General features: G+C 40.1%; 2 protein-coding genes across 2 annotated transcripts in view; both read left to right on the forward strand.

The window, feature by feature from the left end:
• Positions 1–3,739: 3,739 nt before the first annotated feature.
• LOC148481531 (vomeronasal type-2 receptor 26-like) lies at positions 3,740–14,454 on the forward strand. The gene is made up of 4 exons (XM_088453288.1): positions 3,740–3,795; positions 10,559–10,637; positions 12,058–12,181; positions 13,547–14,454. Exons 1-4 carry the CDS (start codon positions 3,740–3,742, stop codon positions 14,452–14,454), a joined length of 1,167 nt encoding a protein of 388 aa, XP_088309414.1.
• An 819-nt stretch (positions 14,455–15,273) lies between these two features.
• LOC148481532 (extracellular calcium-sensing receptor-like) overlaps positions 15,274–26,796 on the forward strand; it is a 112,968-nt gene continuing 101,445 nt past the window's right edge. The window contains exon 1 of the mRNA XM_088453290.1: positions 15,274–15,509. Coding sequence (XP_088309416.1) covers positions 15,274–15,509 — 236 coding nt within the window. The remainder of the gene's footprint in view (positions 15,510–26,796) is intronic.

Here is a 26,796-nt window from a genome sequence, read left to right on the forward strand (position 1 = left end):
ACTCTGTTACACAATATTCTGCTACATACTGCATTCATACCAATACTCTGTTACACAATAATCTGCTGCATACTGCATTCATACCAATTCTCTTTTACACAATAATCTGCTACATACTGCATTCATACCGATACTCTTTTAAACAATAATCTGCTGCATTCTGAATTCATACCAATACTCTGTTGCACAATAATCTGCTACATACTGCACTCATACCAATTCTCTGTTACACAATAATCTGCTGCATACTGAACTCATACCAATACTCTTTTACACAATAATCTGCTGCATACTGCATTCATACCAATACTCTGTTACACAATAATCTGCTGCATACTGCATTCATACCAATACTCTGCTACACAATAATCTGCTGCATTCATACCAATACTCTGTTACACAATAATCTGATGCATATGGCACTCATACCAATACTCTGTTACACAATAATCTGATGCATATGGCACTCATACCAATACTCTGTTACACAATAATCTGCTACATACTGCATTCATACCAATACTCTGTTACACAATATTCTGCTACATACTGCATTCATACCAATACTCTGTTACACAATAATCTGCTGCATACTGCATTCATACCAATTCTCTTTTACACAATAATCTGCTACATACTGCATTCATACCTATACTCTTTTACAGAATAATCTGCTGCATACTGAATTCATACCAATACTCTGTTGCACAATAATCTGCTACATACTGCACTCATACCGATACTCTGTTACACAATAATCTGCTGCATACTGCACTCATACCAATACTCTTTTACACAATAATCTGCTGCATACTGCATTCATACCAATACTCTGTTACACAATAATCTGTTGCATACTGCATTCATACCAATACTCTGCTACACAATAATCTGCTGCATTCATACCAATACTCTGTTACACAATAATCTGATGCATATGGCACTCATACCAAAACTCTGTTACACAATAATCTACTACATACCTCATTCATACCATTAGTCTGTTACACAATATTCTGCTACATACTGCATTGATACCAATACTCAGTTACCCAATAATCTGCTGCATACTGTATTCATACCAATACTCTGTTATACAATAATCTGCTATATACTGCATTCATACCAATACTCTGTTACACAATAATCTGCTGCATACTGAATTCATACCAATACTCTGTTACACAATAATCTGCTACATACTGCACTCAGACCAATACTCTGTTACACAATAATCTGCTGCATACTGCACTCATACCAATACTCTGTTACACAATAATCTTCTGCATTCATACCAATTCTCTGTTACACAATAATCTGATGCATACAGCATTCATACCAATACTCTGTTACACAATAATCTGATGCATACTGCATTCATTCCAATACTCTGTTACACAATAATTTACTGCATACTGCATTCATACCAATTCTCTGTTACACAATAATCTGCTGCATACTGCCTACATACCAATACTCTGTTACACAATAATCTGATTCAAACTGCATTCATACCAATACTCTGTTACACAATAATCTGCTGCATATGGCACTCATACCAATACTCTGTTACGCAATAATCTACTACATACTGCATTCATACCAATACTCTGTTACACAATATTCTGCTACATACTGCATTGATACCAATACTCTGTTACACAATAATCTGCTGCATACTGCATTCATACCAGTACTATGTTACACCATAATCTGCTGCATACTGCACTCATACCAATACTCTGTTACACAATAGTCTACTGCATATGGTATTCATACCAATACTCTTTTACACAATAATCTGTTACATACTGCATTCATTCAAGTACTCTGTTAGACAATAATCTGCAGCATACTGCACTCAAACCAATACTCTGTAACACAATAATCTGCTGCAAACTGCATTCATACCAATACTCTGTTACACAATAATCTGTTACATACTGCATTCATACCAATACTCTGTAACACAATAATCTGCTGCATACTGCATTCATACCAATACTCTGTTTCACAATAATCTGCTTCATACTGCATTCATACCAATACTCTGTTACACAATAATCTGTTACATACTGCATTCATACCAATACTCTGTAACACAATAAGATGCTGCATACTGCATTCATACCAATACTCTGTTACACAATAATCTGCTTCATACTGCATTCATACCAATACTCTGTTACACAATAATCTGCTGCATACTGCATTCATACCAATACTCTGTTACACAATAATCTGCTGCATACTGCATTCATACCAATATTCTGTTACAGAATAATCTGCTACATACTGCATTCATACCAATACTCTGTTACACAATAAGCTGCTGCATACTGCATTCATACCAATACTCTGTTACACAATTATCTGATGCATACTGCATTCATACCAATACTGTGTTACACAATAATCTGCTGCATACTGAAATTCATACCAATACTCTGTTACACAATAATCTGCTGCATACTGCATTCATACCAATACTCTGTTACACAATAATCTGCTGCATACTGCATTCATACCAATACTCTGTTACACAATAATCTGCTGCATACTGCATTCATACCAATACTGTGTTACATGCTGTAGTAACCGGTTTTCAGATTTTATTTATTTGCAATATACATTTATTATGCTTTCAGGTTTTTTTTCTCAGCCGCCGCGCTGAATATATCTTTATTATTTATGGTCATTTAGATCAGATGTGCTGCATACAGTATAATACACACATAATGGATTTCAGACACATTTATATGACAAGTTATTGTGCTGTTTTAGGTTCTCTTAGCTGCCCTGACGAATGTATTGATTTCATATTTGCTGTATGATACATACACACATATATTAAAGGGGATCAGTATGATTTACAGCTGGACGCATCCCTGGCCGTTCTAATGCCGACGCTGGAAGACCGGCAGTTCTAATCCCGACTGGTAAGTATTTTGCTATTCACAAACTTAACCCCCCCTAACCATAACCCTCACTTAGGGGTGCCTAACCCTAACCTCCCCCAAAGTGCCTAACCCTAACCCCCCCTGTAAGTGCCTAACCTGCCCCCAAGTGCCTAACCCTAACCCCCCCTTGTAAATGCCTTACCTTTACCTCCCCCCGAGTGCCTAACCCTAACCCACCCCTATAAGTGCCTAACCCTAACCTCCCCCCAAGTGCCTAACCCTAACCCTAACCTCCCCCCAAGTGCCTAACCCTAATCCCCCCTTCCCCACAGCCTAAACCTAAGTCTCCTGGGGGTTGCCTGACCCTAACCACCCCCCAGCGGTGCCTAACCCTAACCCCCCTTCATCTAAGCCTAATCCTAAATCCCCCCCCGGGAGACCCTAACCCCACGGCTCTCTGCGCCCGTCTTACCTTCGATCGGGATGCCGGGCGTCGGGCTCCCAGCGTAGGTAAAATGACAGGTATCAGGGTTTTGATGCCAGTCATTAGATCCTTGCCCGGATTAGATCGTCGGGATGCCAAAGGTTGGCATTTAGACCGTCGGCATCCCGACTGCATACCATATTAATGGTCTGATAACATTTCCATATTAGGAGTCAGGACCCATAATATAAATGAAATTAACCTCATTGTAGCTATACAACCATCAGGTTGCTGATATTATTACTAATAGACATGTTTTCAGCAATATTTTTGACCTATTCCAATAAATAAAAAGTAATTTTTTATAAGATATTTGCTATACTCCCTGATACATTGTAACAAATTATTGAAACACATGATAAATTGCTTCTATTTCTTTCTATACTGGGTACACACAATTGATTTCTATTGGTAAATATTTATATTCAGCATTTGTGCTGTTACCAATATCTAATAAACAATCTGACAGAATTATATAGGTTCAGTTTTTGTGAGATTAAACTAATATCTGACTAATCTTAATATTACATCTCAAAAAGTTTACTTAGTGCCTTAAATATTTCACCCATTACCTGTAAATATAAACGTAGGGAATTTTTGGAATAATCTAACTGTACCATATTTTATTTACCATATTTTATTAACAATTAAAAGTTAAGTTCTAAAAAATACCTTTATAATACAGTACATAGGCCCTGATTCAGACCCACTCGCAATTGGGCGTACGTACGTTCGCCGTACGTAAAAAAATATTTAAATTCAAGCACTCGCTCGTATTTTCGTACGCAGCTAAAAATCCGCCCCAAACTCAGGCGACCCCTCCTCTAACTAACGAGCGTGCCAAATAGCGAGCGTACATCCCCGAAATGGCTTGAAGGGAACGCACGCACAAGTACAAACCGGAAGTGGGACTGTCAGATTCCGATGACCTGCTCATTTTTTCTGCCTACCTCCCTCAATCGTATCATGGCAATCAATGTATCAATTAGCTTAATTGTTTTTTTTTTTCAACACAATGCAATAAACTTTAATCTTGTCCGTGTTTGTATTTGCTCGCAGAATACGTACGGCTGAAACCTTCGCTTTTATTGTACAAAAGACATGTTAGCCCCAATTAAACAATTGTTCTATTTGTTTGTCTCCCCACAATTTTTCTGTGGTTCATTTCTTTATTTAAATTAGCTTACGCATGTCACTGCATCAAGCCTATCATAACTCTCAAGAGATTTGTGGCCCTGTCGAACACATGACTCATACACTAACCAATAGAATTTGTCCTGTTAATTTCCCAAATACATTAGCCAATCAAATTTTTTTTGGGGTGCTTTATTAAAAATATTTTGCCAAAAAAACACCATTGCCATCATGAGATCCGCCGCATTCACCAGGCGCGAACTGCTGGTGCTGACGTAGGTGATGGACAGGCGGATCACCAGTAAGCCTCCACCCATCTCCAAGAGGCGAAAGCGTTCCGCATATGCGGAGGTACGTCGACGCCAGCGCTCCTTCGGCTCACGCCGACATATTGGCCAGCTGGAGCGCAGGTGGTCGGACCTGCACCGGCGGACGCCCCGCTTGCTGGCATGCTTTCGCATGCAGATTGCGGAAAGTAAGTGTTCTGGACTGTGGTTTTCAAGTTTATCTTGTGGGCCCTAACTGCGTGTGCATGTTTTCATGTCTGTCCTATTGAGTCATTGTAGTCATATCTGCATGTGCATGTTTTCATGTCTGTCCTATTGAGTCATTGTAGTCATATCTGTATGTGCATGTTTTCATGTCTGTCCTATTGAGTCATTGTAGTCATATCTGCATGTGTATGTTTTCATGTCTGTCCTATTGAGTCATTGTAGTCATATCTGCATGTGCATGTTTTCATGTCTGTCCTATTTAGTCATTTTTTGTTGTTTTTTTTTTTTTTTTTTTTGGATTCCTGTTGAAACTAACCACAATTTTTTTTTCATTTTTTAGGGGCACAGCAAACACTATGGCGGCATCGCCAGACAAGACGCCAGTCCCGGCCCCTCTCTCCAACCCCCAATTCGTCAATTACCCCCTCCTCCCCAGACCCTGTGGCCGAAATTTCAGGCCTACTTCCCCTCCAGCCCAATTCCCCCCCTCTCCTCCATCCGTCCACCCTCCAAATACCCCCTCCCAGGATTCCTCAAACACCTTGCCCCTAGGTTTGGGGAATGTAGCCACCTCCGAGGTGGTCCAGGGAGTGGCTTCTGGCTCTGGCGTTTTGGAGAACGGTATGTTTTGAAATTTTATTTTGGCCACCACAAACTGTTTGTATGTAATCATGTGTCGTCCCCATTTTTTTGGGCTTTCTGTCGCCTTAGGGTATTTTTGGGGGTTGTCTTTACCTGTTCCTGCTGATGTCACCATACACATATCACACCTGTGTGCCTTTTTTTAGGGCCCTTGTATTTTTGGCCTACGACATTTTGGGGTTCTGGGTTTTATCCGTGTAATGTTTTTTTGGCCCACAAGCTTTTAAGTTTTGGTTTGCTTGTTTTGTGTTTTTTTAGAATGTTGCTTCATTATCGATTTATTAATCCCCAAACTTTTGTCACCCACAGAGGAACAGAGGCGTCGGGAACAAATATTTAATTGTGTGGGCCGTATGCGAGAGCAGGTCACCGGGCTTATGCAGGGCCTTGACCATCTGTTGGTCCTCCTTAGGAATTTTTTTTTTTTTTTTCTGTTTCATAATAAATCAGTTTTAAATCAAGCTCTGTCTCATGCGTTTGGAGTAAATCCAAGATTCTTTACACTGACATAAGTAGACTCTTCAAGCAAGGATTGCCACAGAATCTCACTACAGATTGTGTGTTGTATTTTGAATGCAAACAGGCACAAGAAACACCTCCCAGTACCAATGTCATTTTCCTTTTTTGTGGTGGTCAACATGATAGTTTACACTATTTTTCAGGTTCCTATTTGGTGGCCAAACTGCTTAGGACAATCTTACGAAGGCAACTGATTGTACAGGATTCCTTGTTGTGTTGGTTAGTACCCCGAAAACATATTACATTTTAGCTCCACTTGCTTCATTAGTGGGTTACCCCTTAGGTAAAATTAACGTTTGGGAGTTTGTTTACACTTGCTTCTAACGTGCCCAAAAAGGAAACAAATTACACTCTCCAAATATTTATTCACAACAGAAATCAAAATACAAAGTGGTCACTCACAAACAAAACACACAGTGATAATCAGAAATACACCACATACCAAAAACACAAAACAAACACACAACAAATCAAGAACTGGTTGACGAAGGTCCATGCCCACATGATTTCAAAAATATGGCGTTGCAATATTGGTGTCAGAATATATTCCCGAAGTTTCCACATAAAGGTTTTTGAAGGGTAGCAGGAAGTAGTCATCGTGGGAGAGCCAAAGATTATGCAAACAAACAGAAGATGGTGCAAGAATTAATATAAAAAAAGATGAACGCTAAAAAACCGTAACACATTGGGTATACACACTGTTGTTTGGTCAATAATTACCTAAAATATCGGGCCACCACATCATCGCGTATGGCCCCCCCACATACTGACCTCCGACCAACCTCGGGGGGGCCATCCTCAGGTAAGGCATCCTCTGGCTGCATTGGAACACCACTCCTTATGGCGATGTTGTGAAAGATCCCACACAGGACCACAATTTTCAAAACCAAATCCGGCAAATACATGAGCTCGCCACCATCTGAATCGGCCTTTTAAAAGGCCAATACAGCACTCCACCACTTGCCTGGTGGCTGTAAGTGTGGTATTAAACTCACTTTGTGGACCTGGTGTGGGAGCCAAATAAGGAGTGAGCAGCCAGGGCATGCAAGGGTATCCACTGTCTCCTGTGAAAAAGAATAGACAACATCAGGATCACTGTGTATCAAGCTTAACATTGTTATGTACTAAAGGTCTACACTTACCCAGAAGCCACGCATCACTAGCTTGTAGGTTGGTTAATTTGTGCCATATCCCTGATTGCCGGATGACGAAGGAGTCATGTGCACTTCCTGGTAATTTTGCATTCAGGGACAGGATCTGGAGGGAGGCATCACATACCACCATTACATTCAGGGAGTGATAGTGTTTTCGGTTGCGAAATATTGCCTCCAGCCATGCTGGAGGCTGAAGTGGTATGTGAGTACCATCCACAACCCCTATGATGTGTGGGAAGCCAGCTATTTGGTAAAAATTGTCCTTGGCCACACTAAGGGCACCCATATCCAAAGGCATTTTAATAAAATGATGGAGGTGCTTGAAAAGTGCCTCCATCACTGCCCTCAGGATCCTGGAAAAGGAGGATTGTGAGATGCCTGCCACTATTCCCACCGTTGTTTGAAACGATCCTGAGGCACAGAAATGTAACACCGCCATAAATTGCGTAAGTGGTGGTATTGCTGTTGGACTGTCAATTTGCCACTCAAGATCACTCTCTATTAATGAGAGAGTGTCTATGATGATTTTGGGAGGAAGACGGTAGCGTCTTAAAACCTCAACATCGGGCATTCCAAAAAGGGTGACACGTGTTCGAAATATCTGGGGCCTTGCACGCCTACGATGCCTACGCCTGGGACGAGATTGAGGTTGGTCGGCTTCCGGGAGCATGGCCAGAACAATCCGCCCAAGATCAACCTGAAATGGCAAGATTGGAATGTAAGGCTTTGGACCCACCCCAAAAGAAAATTAAGAACAACTTAGCTCGATGATACCATCCATTGCTGCTTACATGCCGGGGTATTGTCATGATACGGCCAAACTGAAATTAATCCAAAAAATAATTTGAAAAATTTTAGTGTGTGCATTTATGTTTCTAAATTTTGTGATAGACAAAACTTAAAATATGCGAAACACACATTTGGCCAAAGAGCAAAACGACATTGCACACAGTACATCAAAATGGGTTGAAATGTAAGCCAAAAAAGCCAATGGGCAACCACCAAAAATTTTACAGGATTAATAAGCATTTAAAAATGCGCTAATTAGTTCGCAAATACAAGTTAATAAACAAACTGAGAAAAATGCGCTAATTAGTTCGCAAATACAAGTCACAATAGTAAGTAGTAAAAATGCGCTAATTAGTTCGCAATTACAAGATAAAAAATGGACTTACCTTGAGCAAATATATTAGATTCCAAATCAAAAGGTCTTTGGGTCAGAAATTAAAAAAAAGCTAAAAGATATGAAATTATGGATCCAAAAATTAAAAACAAGAAGAAACACAATGAGACACCAATTGAACCAAAGTTAGACTTCACAAAACTTGCCAAATCAAGAAACGAGGCCAAAAAAAATATACCAAAAAAGAGAACGGAAAATAGAAACGCAAATCTAGCAAACAAAACAAACTCCAAACGCCAACTCCTTTATCCGCAAACAAGAAACTCCAACCAAGGTAACCTCCAACAATCCAAAAACGCCACCTCGGCTCGAGACACACCAAGCCATAAATAGTGTTTCGTTTCCCGCACAAATTAAGGAGGGATCATAGGAACGCACAATCAATGATGCGGCCGCAAAATAAGGACGCATGTATAAATACGTCACCAAAACACATTTAAATTCTGGTGTATTTCTTGTTTGGACCTCAGACATGGCGACAGACCAGGGAAACAATGCCCAAGAGTCAGGCGGTAAGTCTTTCATGCATTTTGTATCAATGATTAATTTGAAACATAAGATTGGGCAAGTTGTGAATTTGAGAAATCTGAATATTTACACAAATAGGTGAGGAGGATGACATGGAAGAGGCTGCTGGGCCCAGTATTCCGGCCAAAGCTGCCAAAAAAAAAGGCAGCCACATTTCACAAGAAAGGAGATGGAGGTTTTGATTCAGAAGTGTGTGGACATCCTGCCACAGGCAGACAGGAATATGAGTATAAGCCAGAAGTGGAGAATGTGGGAAGAGGTAGCCGTTGCTGTCAATAGGGTGGGTGATTATGTCCGTCTAGCCCGGGATGTCAAACGGCGGTAAGTAAACACTTGCCCCCCCTAAAAACAAACACCATTTTAAACAAAAGGATAATGGCTTCCATTTTTTCCCACAGATGGGCCGACTTCAAATATCGCCTAAAGCAAAAACTTGCGGACAGGGCTAGGCATGCAAGGGGGACAGGTGGGGGTCCCACCCCTGTGTCATTGGAGTTGATAGATTTAGAAGACCTGCACAGGGGTGTGTGCAGCCTGTGGAGGTGTTTGGCGTGTCCAACATGGATACGGACATGCCAGACTTTGCGGCTCCTCATCTTGTCCCAGGTAAATCTTTTGATGTCACCAACTCTGAAATGTTAGTAGGCCAATATGTAGATTCTAATGTGAGTCTTTTCTCATTTTTCCTAACAGAGACACAGGCGGATGAGTCTGCTCCAGAGGGGAGCCTTGGCCGCAGAATTTCTGCTGGCTCTGCAGGGGAGGAACCAGTACATCCGGCTGAGGACCCTGCAGAAGCCAGTCCAGGGCAATCCCCCTCGCAGGCAGTGGCCCTCCTCACAGAACTCAATTTCAAATCGGATTTCCATACGGAGATTCTGCAGAGGATGGACGCCAGTCTGCTACGGGTGGCTGAGGCCCTGGTGCAAAATGCTGCGGCCAACGTGACCATTGGTCAGGCCCTGGCGGAAAATACCAGGGCCAACATCCGCATCGCCAATGCCCTGGAGCAGCTCGTTCGCCAGCACATGGTGGAGCCGACCTCCCTTCCTGCCGGAACATCAGGATCCTCCACCTCTGGCACAACATCAGCCAATCCTCCAAATGTGCCTAGCCCTGTGCCTAGTCCAGAGGCCACAACATCTGCCTCTGGACAGGCCAGCCCGATGACATCCCGGACCCGGTCTGGCGCCCTCCCTCCCCCATCCAAACGGGTGAAAAAACGGTGACAGCAATGGCGACTTTTCCCACACTCCTTCTGTGCTTGGCTCATATTCCTTTCTGGTCAAAACTTCCCTCTCCTTTCTTGTGAAATGTTTTTAATTTTTTGTTGTACGTTTATGTCTACAGTTATGTTGGGCCAATTTGTTTGATTTTGGAAATGATCTTTGCCAAAAAAAGATGTCCCCAAATTTTTTATTATTTTAGTTTTGGTTTGACCAATAAATTTACGCCAAAAATCTGACATTGTATTGTGACATTATTGTACAAATGGGTTACATTTAATCCTGGCCCAAAAGGCAAAAACTTGCAAAAAAAAAAAAAACAATTTTTAAAAAATCACATAACGAGGCAAATTCAACAGGCAAAAATAAAAAGGTGAGAAAATTAAAACATGATGACATTATTGTTACAATAGGCCCTAACCACCAAATTGAGGCCAAAATAAACCCCCACAAATGTACGCAAATTGATTGTGTAATCCTGACATTAGCAGCTATGATTTCCACCTGCGTACGCTTTTGTGCTATCCCCAAAAACTGATTTCAAAACACATACCAAGCCGGTTTTCAATCCAACACTAATTGCTTTTCTGACCACCCGCGATTAATCGCAACAACATCGTGGAGTCCCGGGACGGAGGAGAAGGCCATCGCCAATGTGGTCGAGTAATCCAGACCCTAAGCTGTGCGAGCATTTTGAAGGGAAAGAGGATCATCCAGTGACGTATGAGTCGGTCCGAACACATTTTACGCTTGCATCTGCTAATGTATGTACGCCCCAAAAACGCCTCGCCACGCCTGCGTTTTTCCATCTCCACCCTCGTCAACACCCAAAAACGTCCTGTTCTGTCAATCACATTTGACATGTCACTTCCTGTACGCTATTTTAGGAACGAGAGAAAAAAAGCTCGCAATCTGCCGTGCGCACATGCGCAGTGTAACACCGACGCATGCGCGGTTAGTCAACATCGGAATGCAACGAGCGTGCTGCTGTTTGCGAGTGGCTCTGAATGAGGGCCATAATCTAGTCCTCTAAAGTGTGCCCCCACAAAGGACTTCTTTCTTCTTCTTTCCTGATCTCAGTAGAGAAATGCCGACTCTTTGTAAGCTTTGTGTGTATATGTTATACTGCAGTGTCTGCTGCCATTAAAAGACTCTGGACCTCATTCAGAACCGGACGTTATTTGCGCTCGCTCGCTGAAAAAGGGTCCGGATTTTTAAATTGAGCGCTCGCACTTTGCGGTCTGTTGACGCCTCTATGTCTGAGCGAGCGTCCAAAACATGCACTCGCTATTTTGTGAAGACACCCCTTGGCCACTCGCATCATACGTCATCTCCGCTATTTATTAGATTAATCGAGTACATAGAAAGGCGTATGAACGGCTCGCAATTCTTGTGGTAGGAATTTCCTACCGCAATCATGCGAGCAGTTCAGGCTAAAAGACAACCAAGTGACGTGGTCGATGACGCTGCTTTGTTAATTATGCACTCCCTTAAAACGCCCGTTTTGACCTTTTGGCACGCCTGCGTTCGGATCTCCACTCCCCGTTTTCAAGCACCTTCCCCTGTTACCACCCACAAACGCCTCACTCTGTCACTCAAATTACCAGCCCCTCGCTATTTTGCAAGCACATGATTTCCGACCGCACTGACTGGTTGGCGCATGCACATTACAACCCATACGCATGCGCGGATGTGCGAACATCGCTCGGAGCGAGTGTGCGGCCGCTTACGAGCGGCTCTGAATCAGGCCCTCTGTTTTATTAATAATAAATATTCATTACTCCCTGTATAAGGTCCCCAGATCTCGGTGCAATGACAAATGTTCTCCTGGATACAGAAAAGCTTCTAATGGAGGATTCCATGTCTGCTGCTATGACTGTGTCCCGTGTTCTGAGGGGGAAATGTCCAATGTTACAGGTGGGGATGTGTCATACACAGGAAGAATCATCATATGTGACTAATAGGCTACAATTATTATGGGAATGCGCTTAAGATAAAAAGGGGATGCAGTCAGGAAGCCGAAAGTCGAAATTCCGACAGGGTACTAATGACAGGCGTTGAAATCACGATGCCTGTCATTATACCTATGCAGGCAGCCCGACGCCTCCTGGAGTACCGATCGAAGGTGAGCCGGGTGGCGAGTGCGAACAACCATGGGGGGCAGGGTCAGGTTAGGGGCTCCTGGGGTACACTTAGGGTTAGGCACCCCCCTGGGAGGGTTAGTCTAGGGGAAGGGGGGTCAGAGTTAGGCACCCCGGGGGGAGGTTAGGGTTAGGCACCCCATGGGGAGACTTAGGTTTAGGCTGCGGGGAAGGGGGGGTTAGGGTTAGGCACTAAGGGGAATGTTAGAGTTAGGCACCCCTAATGGAGGGTTAGGGGGGTTAGGGTTAGTAATACTCACCTACATCCCCTGTCGGGATTTCCACTGCTGCCGGTCTGCCGGTGTGAGGATATGAACCGCCAGCCTTACAGCCAGCGGTCATTCATACTGATTCCAATAGAAGACGTATGACAAAATGAATGTATTGTGCAGATTACAAGAAACGATGTTCTCCATGTCACTACCCCTCGGGGTTACTGAACCAAAACAATGTTGAAGTTGTTATAATACATATATATATATATATATATATATATATATATAGCGACACAGCAAACACTGCTAAATTCTCAAACAACATGTGTTAATTAGTAGCAATAGCATAATCAGAACATTCCAGATACCATATAGTTTTATATGAAAAGTGTATTCAGATTATGATACCCAATTACAGAACCTGCCATAAGCAGAGATATTCCCATCTGAAACACACATGTATTACATTATAATATATATTAGTATACATAACATATACATTACATATATATGCAACACAGGTTTCCACACCAGGTGACCAAACTGATGAGTAGCACAGTGATGATGATTATCAGAGTCAGACCTACCATACACAGTGCCAGACCTGCTGGTAAGTTCTTCAAGGGGGCCCATCCATACCAGGGGAACAACCAACTCTGCAATGTGGTGCGGTTGATTGATCTGTATCTGCAACCTCTCCACTCCTCCCTTTGTCCCAGTCACTTCCTCTCCTCCTGGTTTTGCAATCAGTTATTTCTTAATGACCTCAGTGTAGCACCTACAGTACTGCATAAGTCATTTAAGGTAGAGACATGAAAATGTCTTATATTTGGATTTTTTTGTGGGGTAGATTTAAATTTAATAAGGTTGTTCAAGAATAATATTGCCCACACAGATAAATATCTATGTTCTATATTTAATTATAGACAGTGAGAGCTGCCATAGGTGTCCTGATGAAGAATGGCCGGATGAGAGAAAAGTGAGCTGTATTCCCAAATCGTACGACTTTCTGTCATATGAGAAGGACATTGTGGTGCTAATTTCTGCAGTAACAGCTTCATCTTTCTCTGCCATAACATTATTTATATTAGGGAACTTTATTTATTACTGGGACACTCCCATTGTGAAAGCCAATAATCGGGCTGTAAGCTTCATTCTCCTGGTCTCCATCTTGCTGAGCTTCCTCTCTGTGTTCTTTTTCCTTGGTCGGCCGGTGGATATAACCTGCAGGCTGAGACAGATGTCATTTGGGATCTTCTTCTCCACAGCTGTCTCTTCTGTACTGGCCAAGACAGTCACTGTCTGCATTGCTTTCAAAGCCACCAAACCCAGCAGTCCCTGGAGGAAGTGGGTCACACTCAAAGTGTCTAATTATGTGGTGATTGTGTGCTCCTCTGTCCAAGCTCTGATCTGTGGTATCTGGCTGTCTGTTTCTCCTCCCTGCCAGGAGTATGACCACCACTCCTATCAGGGAATGATCATCATTCAGTGTAATGAGGGGTCAGTGATTGGATTCTACTGTATGTTGGGTTACATGGGGATCCTGGTGGCTGTGAGCTTTGTTCTGGCTTTTATGGTGAGGACATTACCGGACAGTTTTAATGAGGCCAAGTACATCACCTTCAGCATGCTGGTGTTCTGCAGTGTCTGGATTGCAATGATCCCGGCCTATCTGAGCACCAAAGGGAAAGACTCAGTGGCTGTGGAGATATTCGCCATATTGTCCTCATGTGCTGGAGTTCTGGGCTGTATATTTTTCCCAAAAATGTATATTCTGGTTTTTAGAAATGAATTGAACACAAGAAAAATTATGATGGAGAAGACTAAATTATAAAGAGTTACACACAGTACTAATATACACCATAATAGTTTTTGTTACCTGAGCATTGTTTAAAAAAAAAACAGTTGCATCATAAGATTATTTATGGAAATAAGTATAGATGCATTTAGAGCTATTCACAGTGATATATTATAGAATCCCAGTTGCCCCCTTACCAAGGAACTAAGTAATATGGCAACAGTATAGGGCAATGATTATGTCCACAAATGTAGTTATATATTAGCCTCCTATTACATATTATTCTATATATCAAGCATATTAATGTAACATTGAAATGTAATAAAAATTACAGATTAATATGTGTCTTGTCTACCCTCAGTGGAAATGGAATAGTTACATTTAGAGTATATTGAATATATTTCACGAGGCTCATCCTCCCATTACTAAATTGTCACATCTACTGAGGGTAATAGTACCAAATAAGTTTTCTATAAAGGCCGTCACTGAGCGTGAATCTGCTATTAACTTTATTTATATGAAATAAAAAATGACTCCAATATTCTCTAAGCGTCTTAGGGCACTTCTTATTATAAGACAAAAATCACATTATTAATCAGACTGGCCTCATCTTTGGTGTCTGACACCAGTGACCATGTTACCAGATTATAGAGTTCTTATACCCGTATCCAACACTCTCTGCATTTTCCTGTTGCTGGCTACTGTATATTTTACCTTTCATTTTGTTGACTATGTGGGTACTTCTAAGCAATGGAAATGGCCCATATGTAAAAATGATCTACATATTTTCCTCAGGACCATTTATGCCCAGACATAAGGGTTTTTATGAATGTGGTATTCTGAGACTTGGATGTTATGCAACAAAGAAAGAAAAGACTTAGTTCCAAATATGATAATCTTACTCAAAGACAAAGGGATGCCATACAAGATAACCACGTCTTTCCATGTTTTGATTTCAAACCATCTGATAAAGGCAGAAACATTGTTGTATGGCCAAAAAACCTCTATATGAAGGAAGCACACCGCCAACTAGACGATACTGCTTGTTATAAGAAATCTATCTTCAATCCAATTGATAACAAAGTGATCATGTACTCTAGGATTATCAATGAAAATTTAAGATGGTGTCATTACTAATCAGGAATACAATAATAACACACAAAAACCTAAGGGAACCCTCAGGTAGACCAATAGTATCTGGTATAGTAGGGCTTTCAGAGAAAGCCAGCACCTTTATTGATATACATCTGTGCCATCATGTACTGGGGTTACCATCGTATACCCAAACACCACAGATGTGCTTAAGAAAATTAATGATGTCAAATTGGAAGATAATCAACTACTAGTGAGTTCAGATGTGGAATCATTGTATACATCTATAAGACACTCTAATGGTTTGAAAGTCATCAAATACTTCTTGATGAAGAATATAATGAATTTCATAAATTCCTCATTGATCTCTTGGAGTTTATCTTATACAATAACAACTATTTTACTTTTGACAATACATATTACATACAAGTTAGAGGAATGGCAATGGGGCAGCATGTGCCCCCACATATGCTATCCTCTTTTTGGTATGGTGGGAGTGGGAATGTGTTTTCCTTGAATGCAATGATCCCCATTCCCACAATGTTGCAATGTGATTGAGATACATTGATGATGTTTTTATGATATGGGAAGTAGACCTGGAATCCCACAAAATTTTCATTGATGATCTGCCAAGATCAACCTCAACTTGAAATTCACCCATGAGGCCAGTAAAGAAAATATGTCTTTCCTAGATCTGATGATCTATAAAGCCGAGAAAAACATGTTTGGAAAAGAACTATTTAGAAAACAAACTGACACTAACAGTCTCTTTCATCGATCTAGTTCCCACTTTCAAAACACTATGGCAAATATACCAAAAGGAGAATATCTCAGATTGAGAAGATGGGTGAGGAATTATCCAGGAGACTGAAAGACAGAAGATATAGTGGTAGATCAATCAAAAAGGCAAGATCCTAGGTGGACATAAAACGAGACTCTAATTTTCAAAGGAGAGAAGGAGAACAAAGAAATAACAAATGAGATTTGATTTGTGGGAAATTTTTGCACAGAATGAGAGAGATTAGATCAATCATACAGAGACATTGGCCAATTAAAAGAAAGCAGTCTCAATGAGCTGGAGAAGATCTCCTAACTTACGAGATGAACTAATACAGAGCCACTACAAAAGAAGTTAGCCACACCCAACTAGGTTTTCATAGCCTTAATTGAAAGCTGCCATGATAGCACAAGGCAAAATTTGGAAACAAAACAGAAAAGAAATATGCCCGCGCTCGGTTTTACCCATAACATACATGATACCAGCAGCATGGCAATACTGATGCCATAAATGTATACAAAACAGAAAAACTGTTGCTATCGGCGCTAACAAAAATATACTGCAAATTTATGTGTGTGCAGCAACCCTAAGTCCTTTTGGGAGTCCTTAAACCTAACCCCCCCATGGCTAAGTGCTAAAACACCCGGACTTACCTCGATTGGCCCGGCATCCTTCTGTATTCCGGAATCGGGATTAAGATAGGCATACATCAAATTTCGGAGCCTATTTATACCTTAACATATTGTTAGAACCACAATGAGAGGTTTGCTCTAGTACCATTTGTCCTAATAAAACACATTGGAAATTAAGGACCAAATAATAGTTTTTTTACAGTAACTAATTTTGGTAGCACCTGTATATGGTTAAACAATTTTGTAATAAAAAAAGTTCTCATATATAAACTATGAAGTCAAATGTTGCCCTTCAGTAATGATGATAAGGTATTAAGGCCCTGAATCAGGGCTCACCTCCATTAAAATGGAGAATCCTCCTGGGTGCTCGTATAGCTGTGGGTCACCACCCACAGCATATATGAGCGTCCAACAAGATGGTCGCGATGGTCTTGACCATCGCGACCATCGGACTTGCGAGAGAAACCCTGTGGTCGGGTTTCTCAACCGCAAGGCCAGGAGTGATTTTGGCTCTATCAGAGCCAAAATCACTCCCACTGTCATCACTAGTGATGTCAGTGGGGCCGGCTTCAGATGGTAGGCGTTCCCATTGGAACGCCATCCGTGTGGCAGGCACGCCCCCGGAATGCCCACCAAAGGGGGCATGCTGTCAATCAACATCGACAGCACGCCCCCTTTGGTGCAAGACCCCGAGCGATTGAAAGTCCTTCGCTCGCCGGGTCTCGCGAATGCGCACGACGGAGCTCCCTCCATCGTTCGCATGCGCAGTGGGTACCATTGACCTACTTGCGAGCGGACTGCCGCTCGCGAGTGGGTCTGAATGACCCCCTAATATCCCTAATTACACAGCAATTAAATAAACAATACTAAGGTACTGTATAACATTGGTAGAACCTTTCCCAATTTTCCCATTAATATCACAGAGAAGATATGAGTAAAAAAAATTACATGCTTATTAAATAATAACAAAACCAACTGGTCTATGCTTAGGCAAGAAATAGGTTAGTAATTAATTGAAATATAATACTCATTCCACATTCTTCATTAAGGATAAACTGAATTCATTATGTCTATTTATTTGTGAGAGCTTTTCTTTGTTCAAAATAAAAACAAATATTAAACCTCTCTTTTGTATTTTTAAGAAATAAAATGAGAAAATTAGTGAGTATTGTAACATATAGAAAAAAAGTTAAAAAGAAATAACCAAGTAATTTAATTTCATTTTTGTTCTCTTCAAATGTTGTTTCTGGTGTGGAGACAAAAGATAACATGTTGGGATTACTTGGCAAGAGCAGAGATGTCATCTCAGAATGAGAACGATTGGAATTTTTAGTTAGCAAAATATTTTTGTAAGAATAGTTTTTGTTAGTGGTACTAGCATCTTAAATCCAGCAGAATATCTTTCTCCGAGTGAAGCATACAGTAATTTTTGTTTTACATCGCTGAAAAGGAAAAAGGATTAAATTGAAAGCATTTTTTCCTGTGTGTGAAGTTCCATCTAGGGGAGAAGTTAATACCAGGTTAGACACTTTTAAGCATTGTTATGCAATCCATTTATAAGTAGAGGTACATTTTCTTTAGTAAATACCAATGCTTATGTTTTTATACTCTGCAGTTGTACTGTTACAAAGCAAATAAAAAGAAAAGTCATCAGTCAAAGTTTATGTAGCATATGGTCAAAACAAAAAAACTGAAATAAAAAGTCTTTAAAATGATTATATAATGCAGAATTTTGAAAAATATGTGTTACATTTAGGATATGCTTTTGGAATAATTTCAATTAAAAAATAAATTATATTTTTATCAATTGTGTAACGCTTATGTATATGTTTCAGTTAATTTCTGAGATGGAGAAGGAGAACAATTTTGGGTTAAACAGACCCATCACATGAAATGTTGTAAAGGAGAACTCTTGACTTTCTTATAGATGGCCAAGGCTTTATCGACCCAGGTTATTTATGGGCAGGTACCATGGGGCACACGCTGTTGGAAAGGGGGCTGTGGTAGCTTGAAGTCCATTTAAGGCCTCCAGGATGATTCTGTGTAAAATGACTGATCCCTAGGGCTTTGAAATGCTTGTCTGTCTTTGATTATAATCATCAATCACTGCCTATGTGGCCTCATTTTCCACATTCATAGCAGATGACTGTAGGCATTGCACTGGCAGGGGGTGAAAAGTGTAGATGAGCTGGTGGTAGACAGACTGGAGGAGTCCATATTGGTATGGACTGCCTTAGCCCTGTAATGGGTTTGGCCTATTTGTATAGCTACTGTGTTTGTTGTAAGCGAGATGTGTGCAACTGCAAGTGAAGTCATTTACTTTGTGGCATGTTTTTGTGTCTGAGAATATTGTAATCCAGTTGTATAGCTCTATCAATGAAATCCTGTACAGTGTCTGTTCTCCATCTAGGTAGTTGTGTATACAATCTGCTTTTAATAGGATCTAAGAGATCATCAACTAATATACTGGCAGCCATAGTATGTGTGGCACTTGTATCTACATCTTGTAGGCCTGTAAAACGTTTCATCTCTGATACCACTGTTTTGCAATAATCTCTTACTAATTCCTGGCTTGATTACTTAAGTGTAATTAGTTTATACCAGACAACTGTCTATGGAGAAAAACTAGTTTATTGAGCAACATCCATAACCACAGTGCGATTTGATGCAGCTGGACACAGATCGAATCTCCGGTGTTCCTTGTGGTGATCTCAGTCTGCATGAAAATGTTCAACCGCTTGCCTAGCTCTAGGTGTATATCTTTCTTTATATACTTACAGAAACCCATTTACATGCAATGCCACCCACATTTGAATCTTCTTCTGTCTGTATGTCCAAGACCATGAGGATACAGTTCCAAATGGATCAGCATCTTCACCAGTTCTGCTTTGCACTCTCTCCTCCATCCACTGTGTCACAAAATATCGAGAAAAACAACACAGGAGAGTAAAGAAAATGAGAAAGGGCACAGACCAAGAAAACACATCATTGCTGTTACGTCTGCAGGGTCTAGTGGTTCTTCACCCCCAGATACTACTAATCCTCATATAATGCCCCTTAGATATATGCTTCTCCTTTAAAGCCACAAACTACATATTTGTCAGAGAGAATCTCCAGGAAATCATCACCTAGATACTAATTGCAATAGTATCAGCTATGTCGATACAATTGAACCACAATCTGGAATTAGTTACTGGCAACAGTAACATTTGTCTTTTATATTGCTGAGATATAGCTGCTTCATATTGGAATTATTATTCCCATTTAACAAAATATACAGAGAGTCTGATCAACTCTTTTTTATCGTTGGATACAATTATTTATGTAATGGGAATATATTGTGAATCCAACTATTGATATTTTCATATGTTATACTATTAGATATATGTGTAAATTGTTTTAGTTTACTCATTTTATGTCTTTGTCTTAGTAATTGTGTATTATTGATTACATTTTCATGCATATAAGTTGTTTTGTGGTATACTAATGTCCCAACATAAGTACAGGAGCGCAGTACACAATTGTTTTATTCCTGTAAGTATGGAAACATCTGCAGCTTCCGCAGAGGTATCAGGTTTCTCATTTAAAGTAGAATGTTCTCTTTGCAAGAGGTAACTATGCGCTGGCACTAACACTGCAAGGCTATATGTGGGGGTACAATTGGGGTGGCTGGTGATATCATGCCAGAATACTGAGCTGTCTGCATGCATATGTCTTTATGTTTCCATAGATTCAGACATGTCAACTGGTTCAATATATTTTAGCATTGTGTTACGCAATGATGTGTTCTTCAACATTCACCAATACAGAAGCTTAAATGTACCATGGAGTGGGAAAGCTAGAAACGTTTTGTCTGAACATTCATGAACATACCTCACACATTCCATCCCATATTTATGCCTCATCCATTTGCATGGAAAGTCACCTTTTCATGTAGAGATTTTGCTGTTACTCATTGACTCTCTTTTTACTGTATTTTAAATGTTCTTAATGTTTCCTTAAATAGTCTATTACTCATTTGAGAAGTAATGAGTGCTTCTTTTTCCAATAATTCACTAGTCAGTGAATGTGTCTAAGAAAAGTCTGTATGGGTGTGTGGAGGTGTGTAGAGAAAGCTGGCAGGCCTGAGGAGATCTACTGGCATGAGGTAGAGAACACTCCCCTAACCGGGAATTGAACCTGGGTCTCGGCTGAGAGATGCCGGATCGTGCCCACAAGACCACCAGGGACTTCGGTGTTGGAGACAGATTGGTATGTATTCCAGAACAAGATAGTTGAAGGAGATGGCGCTGCAAACAGACCTCTGCCTACTAGCCCCAATGGCCTATCCCTGTAGGTCAAACAGTAATGAACAAAAAAGTGCAGTGGGGATAAGTAAGGGCGCTGTCTGTGCGTAAAACTCAGGGACAAATACAGGAAAATACTTATCCTATAATTTGTAGGATAGTGTTCTCCCTTCTGTTACAGGCGTTGTTAATAGTCGTCTTCCTCAAAAGTCATCCATCCAGATGTATCCGTTTATATGGAAATAAATGATATGAGGAGGAAAAAATGTATCTTCTAATAAATCATAAATTCTTAATGATAAAACTATGAATATGTAGAAATTGGTACCCAAACGTTATTTATATGGGTGTATCCTTAAAATGTAATAACTTTTTCCAGTATATACAACAACTTATAGATAACTTGCGTATTAATATGTAACCAAAAGACGTTTCTGTTTATCCAAGTTCACTAAAAAGGCGTACCTCCCTTCTATGGGTGAGGTGTAATATGGCGTACTTATAGGTTTCGTATTAAACCAGATGTCAAAGAACACGCACCTAACTTACACGTGTATGATGTTAAAGAAACCTATAAGGGTATATTTAATCTTCATCACTCTTATACTTCAATAATATTCCATGTGGATGCGCACCCATACTCACGATTAGTGGTGCATGATAATTCTCATCAAGGTATCTTTTCCATACAGAGTCTCCAAACAGGTCACAAGTAAAATATGTAGATTTTTTATTCGAAAATTAAACACAGCATAAAAAAAAATTGAAGCTATTTAAAAATCGTCAATGTAGTCTTTTAAGAAAAGGGGTAACTAATTCCCCTGGAGGCACTAAGGATAGGCGCAGTGACACTGAGTAAGAGGTATGTGCGTTTGTTCTTGTTTAAATATTTTTTTACCATCACTGTGATTGGTCTGGAGCTGGCACCTGCGCCATCACTAACTTTTTCTGCACATATCTCAGAAACACTGTTTTAAGCACCTATCCTATTGCACTGTGCTGTAAAAAGAACATTATTATTTCAGGGGGATTAGTTACCCCTTTTCTTAAAAGACTACATTGACAATTTTTAAATAGCTTAAATTTTTTTTATGCTGTGTTTATTTTTCGAATAAAAAATCTACATATTTTACTTGTGACCTGTTTGGAGACTCTGTATGGAAAAGATACCTTGATGAGAATTATCATGCACCACTAATCGTGAGTATGGGTGCGCATCCACATGGAATATTATTGAATTATAAGAGTGATGAAGATTAAATATACCCTTTTAGGTTTCTTTAACATCATACACGTGTAAGTTAGGTGCGTGTTCTTTGACATCTGGTTTAATACGAAACCTATAAGTACGCCATATTACACCTCACCCATAGAAGGGAGGTACACCTTTTTAGTGAACTTGGATAAACAGAAACGTCTTTTGGTTACATATTAATACGCAAGTTATCTATAAGTTGTTGTATATACTGGAAAAAGTTATTACACTTTAAGGATACACCCATATAAATAACGTTTGGGTACCAATTTCAACATATTCATAGTTTTATCATTAAGAATTTATGATTTATTAGAAGATACATTTTTTTCCTCCTCATATCATTTATTTCCATATAAACGGATACATCTGGATGGATGACTTTTGAGGAAGACGACTATTAACAACGCCTGTAACAGAAGGGAGAACACTATCCTACAAATTATAGGATAAGTATTTTCCTGTATATGTCCCTGAGTTTTACGCACAGACAGCGCCCTTACTTATCCCCAGATTGGTATGTATAGCAGAGAAGAGTGTAGCAATAGTATGACCAGGCTGGTACTGGTTTGTTATGTAGATAACATATAGTAACACTCTTCTTACTTGTATCTGTAAACTGGAATGCTGGAGTGGATGATCGTGGCAACATATTTACCAGCCTCAAACTGGGTTGTTGCTGTAGTCCAGGATCTGGAAGCACTCAGATAGTAGCAGGACCAGATACAGACTGAACACCGGAATGGGTAGTGAATAGTGATGGCATGAACGGCACCAATGGAGCAGGAACCAGCAGAAACTCACTGTTCAGCATGAATGGTATATACACAGGTGTGGTACTGGTTCAGGTAACTGGAACAGGCTGAGATTACCTGTGCAGTCAGTGGAATAGCTACCACAGGTGTAGAACACTTGTAGGAATCTGTACAGCAAACAGGAACAAAACTGCACTGATGGAAATCCAGGAATGCATTAGGAGCACAGCATAGCTTACTCAGTAGAGACTGAGGCTAGACATTGTACTGGCAATTCCGTGGAGTCAGCAGCTGGGATATATACCCCTGGGTTACCTGGGATAGGCTGAGCAGAGACAGGTGGTTAGGTGAGGCTCAGGCTATCACTTTATTGGCTGTTTCAGACAGGCGATCGGGACTTGTCACTGTAGTACTCTGTAGCAGGCTTAGATCTTGCTTGAGGCCTAGCAGTCAAGAAACACTGAAGCCTGTGCATCTGGGATGTGATAGAGAATGTTGGCAGAACCAGTAAGTGACCCAGGGGCAGGGTAATCAGACCCTGATTGTGACACCCAGTATTTAACTAGATCAACTCAAAATAGGGAAAGCTTAATCTGGGGACCACCTGGTGCAAAGGCACTCACATTTCTGACACAATCAACCTTCTGAAAATCCACAAGGACAAGTCTGTCAGAGGTTACCTGTTCGTGGCTGCCTTCTATCAGTGTATCTGCCCCTTATTATAAACTGCCCCTGTAATGATTCTTACAGTCAGACACACATGTCACACAACTCCCCACACCAGAGATTTGCGCAAGAAGTTAGTAACAGCAGCTATTCCACAACTATAGTATTTTTCAATCCTTCAGAACAAATTTAAATTCTTGGAAAAATGAAAACAAACTGCTGTAACAGGCATCAGATTAGAAATGTGAATAAATTATAAATTCAATTACTGGACACATTAGTTAATTTAAGGTTCATTTAACTTCATGCAGTAGAAACTCACCACATGGATGACTTCCTTCCATGCAATGCCACACCATAGAGCTCGATCAATTAAAACAAAAGTGAAAGTAGAAGTCAGTCATCTTTCTTACCTCAATGCTGGATTGATACCCTATCTGGCAGTGTGATGGAGGAAGCATGTAGTCCGCGGTCAGTTCTAGATGAAGACGGACGAGCCCCCAAAGTTATCAAAGTACAATAACTTGTGACCACTCCTGGGGCAGATATAATTGTCCTTTATAATTATTTTATCAAAGGATATTTGATATCCACCAGCCACTACGGAGTAGCAGCATGCTTGGGCTTCAATTCTGAAAGCTTATTATCTCATTTCAACAGTCGCTTTATATATCAAAGCTCATTACAATATTCATAACTACATGATGTCAACTTTTAATCTGTCTCCATAATCTTCACATTTCATGTATTAAAGGGACACATCTCAATTTCTATTGCCTGTGTGTAAATATCCTAGGCTGTAACTCAATATCCATATGTCAAGAGCCTTCTTGACTTCCAGTAATAGTTCCTTTGTAATGAAAAGAACAGTGTCCAAGCCAACTTGGTTTGGTTTCTCTCCACAATGTCAGGAATTGTGACCACTGGTGACAGATGGCATACTGATATCTCGAGCATGTGATTTTGTACAACAAAGTGGGCAATGTCATTTTGCATAATCATTTGTGACCCACCAAGGCAGGATGCATTTGGTGTCTTGAGATTATAACTTAGCAAGAAATGAGAAGCACGTCTGAAACTTTATATAGTGAGAAACAACATTCTGGTGTCAGCCAATTTAGAAGAATATAACATACTTTATTCACTTAATATCAAAAAAATTAAATACTCCACACTTAATATGTTTTTAAGCATGAAAATAGGAGATTTTTACAAGTGCTATATTACCTTTAACTTGATCAATTGTACAAGTCTTATATTACATTACTAATTAATAAATGTTTCATAGATCAAACACTGTATGTCTGCTTATGACATTATCTATACATACAATCCAGTAAACAAGTTAGCAGTTGCAATCTTATCTTTATGTAGGGCTCAAAAACACATTTATATAATAATTCACCTTTTTGGCAGCTTGCCCTCTTTGAAGTTCAAAAGACATATAAATATCTATAATGAATTAAAATATTTTCTATATGCAAGAATTCATTAATTTATAATAAATAATTTTGAATTTAGATATGTATATTCTTATTGTCTATTAACATCTTATCACTTAAAAATCATTGAAGGATGATTTTAATAGCTTAGATCACTTCACACAAATACCTTTGCTAAAAATATAAAGGGAATTATATTTTAGTATTATAATTAGGAATGTGCATCGACCCCCGGGTTTTGGTTTTGGATCTGTATCTCCTTCATGGTTTTGGATCTGGATTTGATTGCGAGCGCTCAGCGCTTGCGACCAGGTCTGAATCAGGCCCAGAGTTTAGATGAGATTACTTACAAAAGATTACAGTGTTTCCTCTGCAAAACTCGCCCAAGCAAGCAGCCTGCACATATCAGTTAAATATATGAAGGCTGCTTGTGTATTGAACCTGTAAAAAAATTGTTAAATGTTAGGAAAAAAATTACATAGGGTCCCCCCCCAGACTTGTGAGCCAGTCCTGGTTCCTAAGATTACAGGGAACAAAATGAGTAGCATTCCACTGTAATTTAGGAACCAGCACCTCACTGCAGGGCCAGTCCTGGTTTTAAATATAGAGGGATAAAAAAATGCATAGGGGTCCCCCTATATTTAAAACCAGCACTGTACCAACCCGACCGGTGTGTAATACCACAGCCCAGAGACCCTGTCACTTAGGCTCCATGGACAAAGCATTATTACCACAAGCTGGTCAAGCAAAGTTGGGGATCTCAGGGGAGGTGGGGTCCCACCCAAAACCCCAGACTTGGTCTGAAGCCTGGGGCTCTTCCCCGCACCCCTGGGTTTTGGGTACAGGGGTAATAAAAGGTTAAATAGTAGTAAACTGTTATATTTTACAGTGGGACTACAGGTGCCAGCATGCCTGCACTTTTTGCTATATTACTGACCAACAGAGTCACAATACATTTATGAATAATATTACACTGCGCTACCACTTACCGTGTCACAATATGTTTTATGAATATCACACTGCGCTACCACTGACAGTGCCACAATACATGTATGAAAGTTATACTACACTATCACATTCAGTGTCAAAACACATGTATGAATATTATTCTGTGCTACTACTTACAGTGTCACAATATGTGTATGAATATTACACTGCGGTACCACTTACAGTGTCACAATACATATATGAATATCACACTGCACTACCACTTACAGTGTCACAATACATATATGAATATCACACTGCACTACCACTGACAGTGTCACAATACATGTATGAAAGTTATACTGCACTACCACTTACAGTGTCACAATATTTTTTGTGAATAGTACACTACAATCTGACTGGCAGCATCACAGTAAAAAATAATATATATAGAACACTGGGGTATAGTACAAAAATAATTAATTATATTATTAATATTATTAGCTTTTATTTTTTTTTAAATTGGGCACCATTGGACAGAAAGA

Source organism: Taudactylus pleione, unplaced genomic scaffold, assembly GCF_031769625.1.
Source record: "Taudactylus pleione unplaced genomic scaffold, aTauple2 ptg000575l, whole genome shotgun sequence".
Classification (NCBI taxonomy): Eukaryota; Metazoa; Chordata; class Amphibia; order Anura; family Myobatrachidae; genus Taudactylus; species Taudactylus pleione.

Coding starts and splice junctions, on each gene's coding strand:
- LOC148481531 (XM_088453288.1), top strand. CDS start 3,740: ATGATAAATTGCTTCTATTTCTTTCTATACTGGGTACACACAATTGAT. Junction 10,638..12,057: donor CAACAGGCAAAAATAAAAAG/GTGAGAAAATTA, acceptor TCCCTGTATAAG/GTCCCCAGATCTCGGTGCAA. Junction 12,182..13,546: donor GGAAATGTCCAATGTTACAG/GTGGGGATGTGT, acceptor ATTTAATTATAG/ACAGTGAGAGCTGCCATAGG.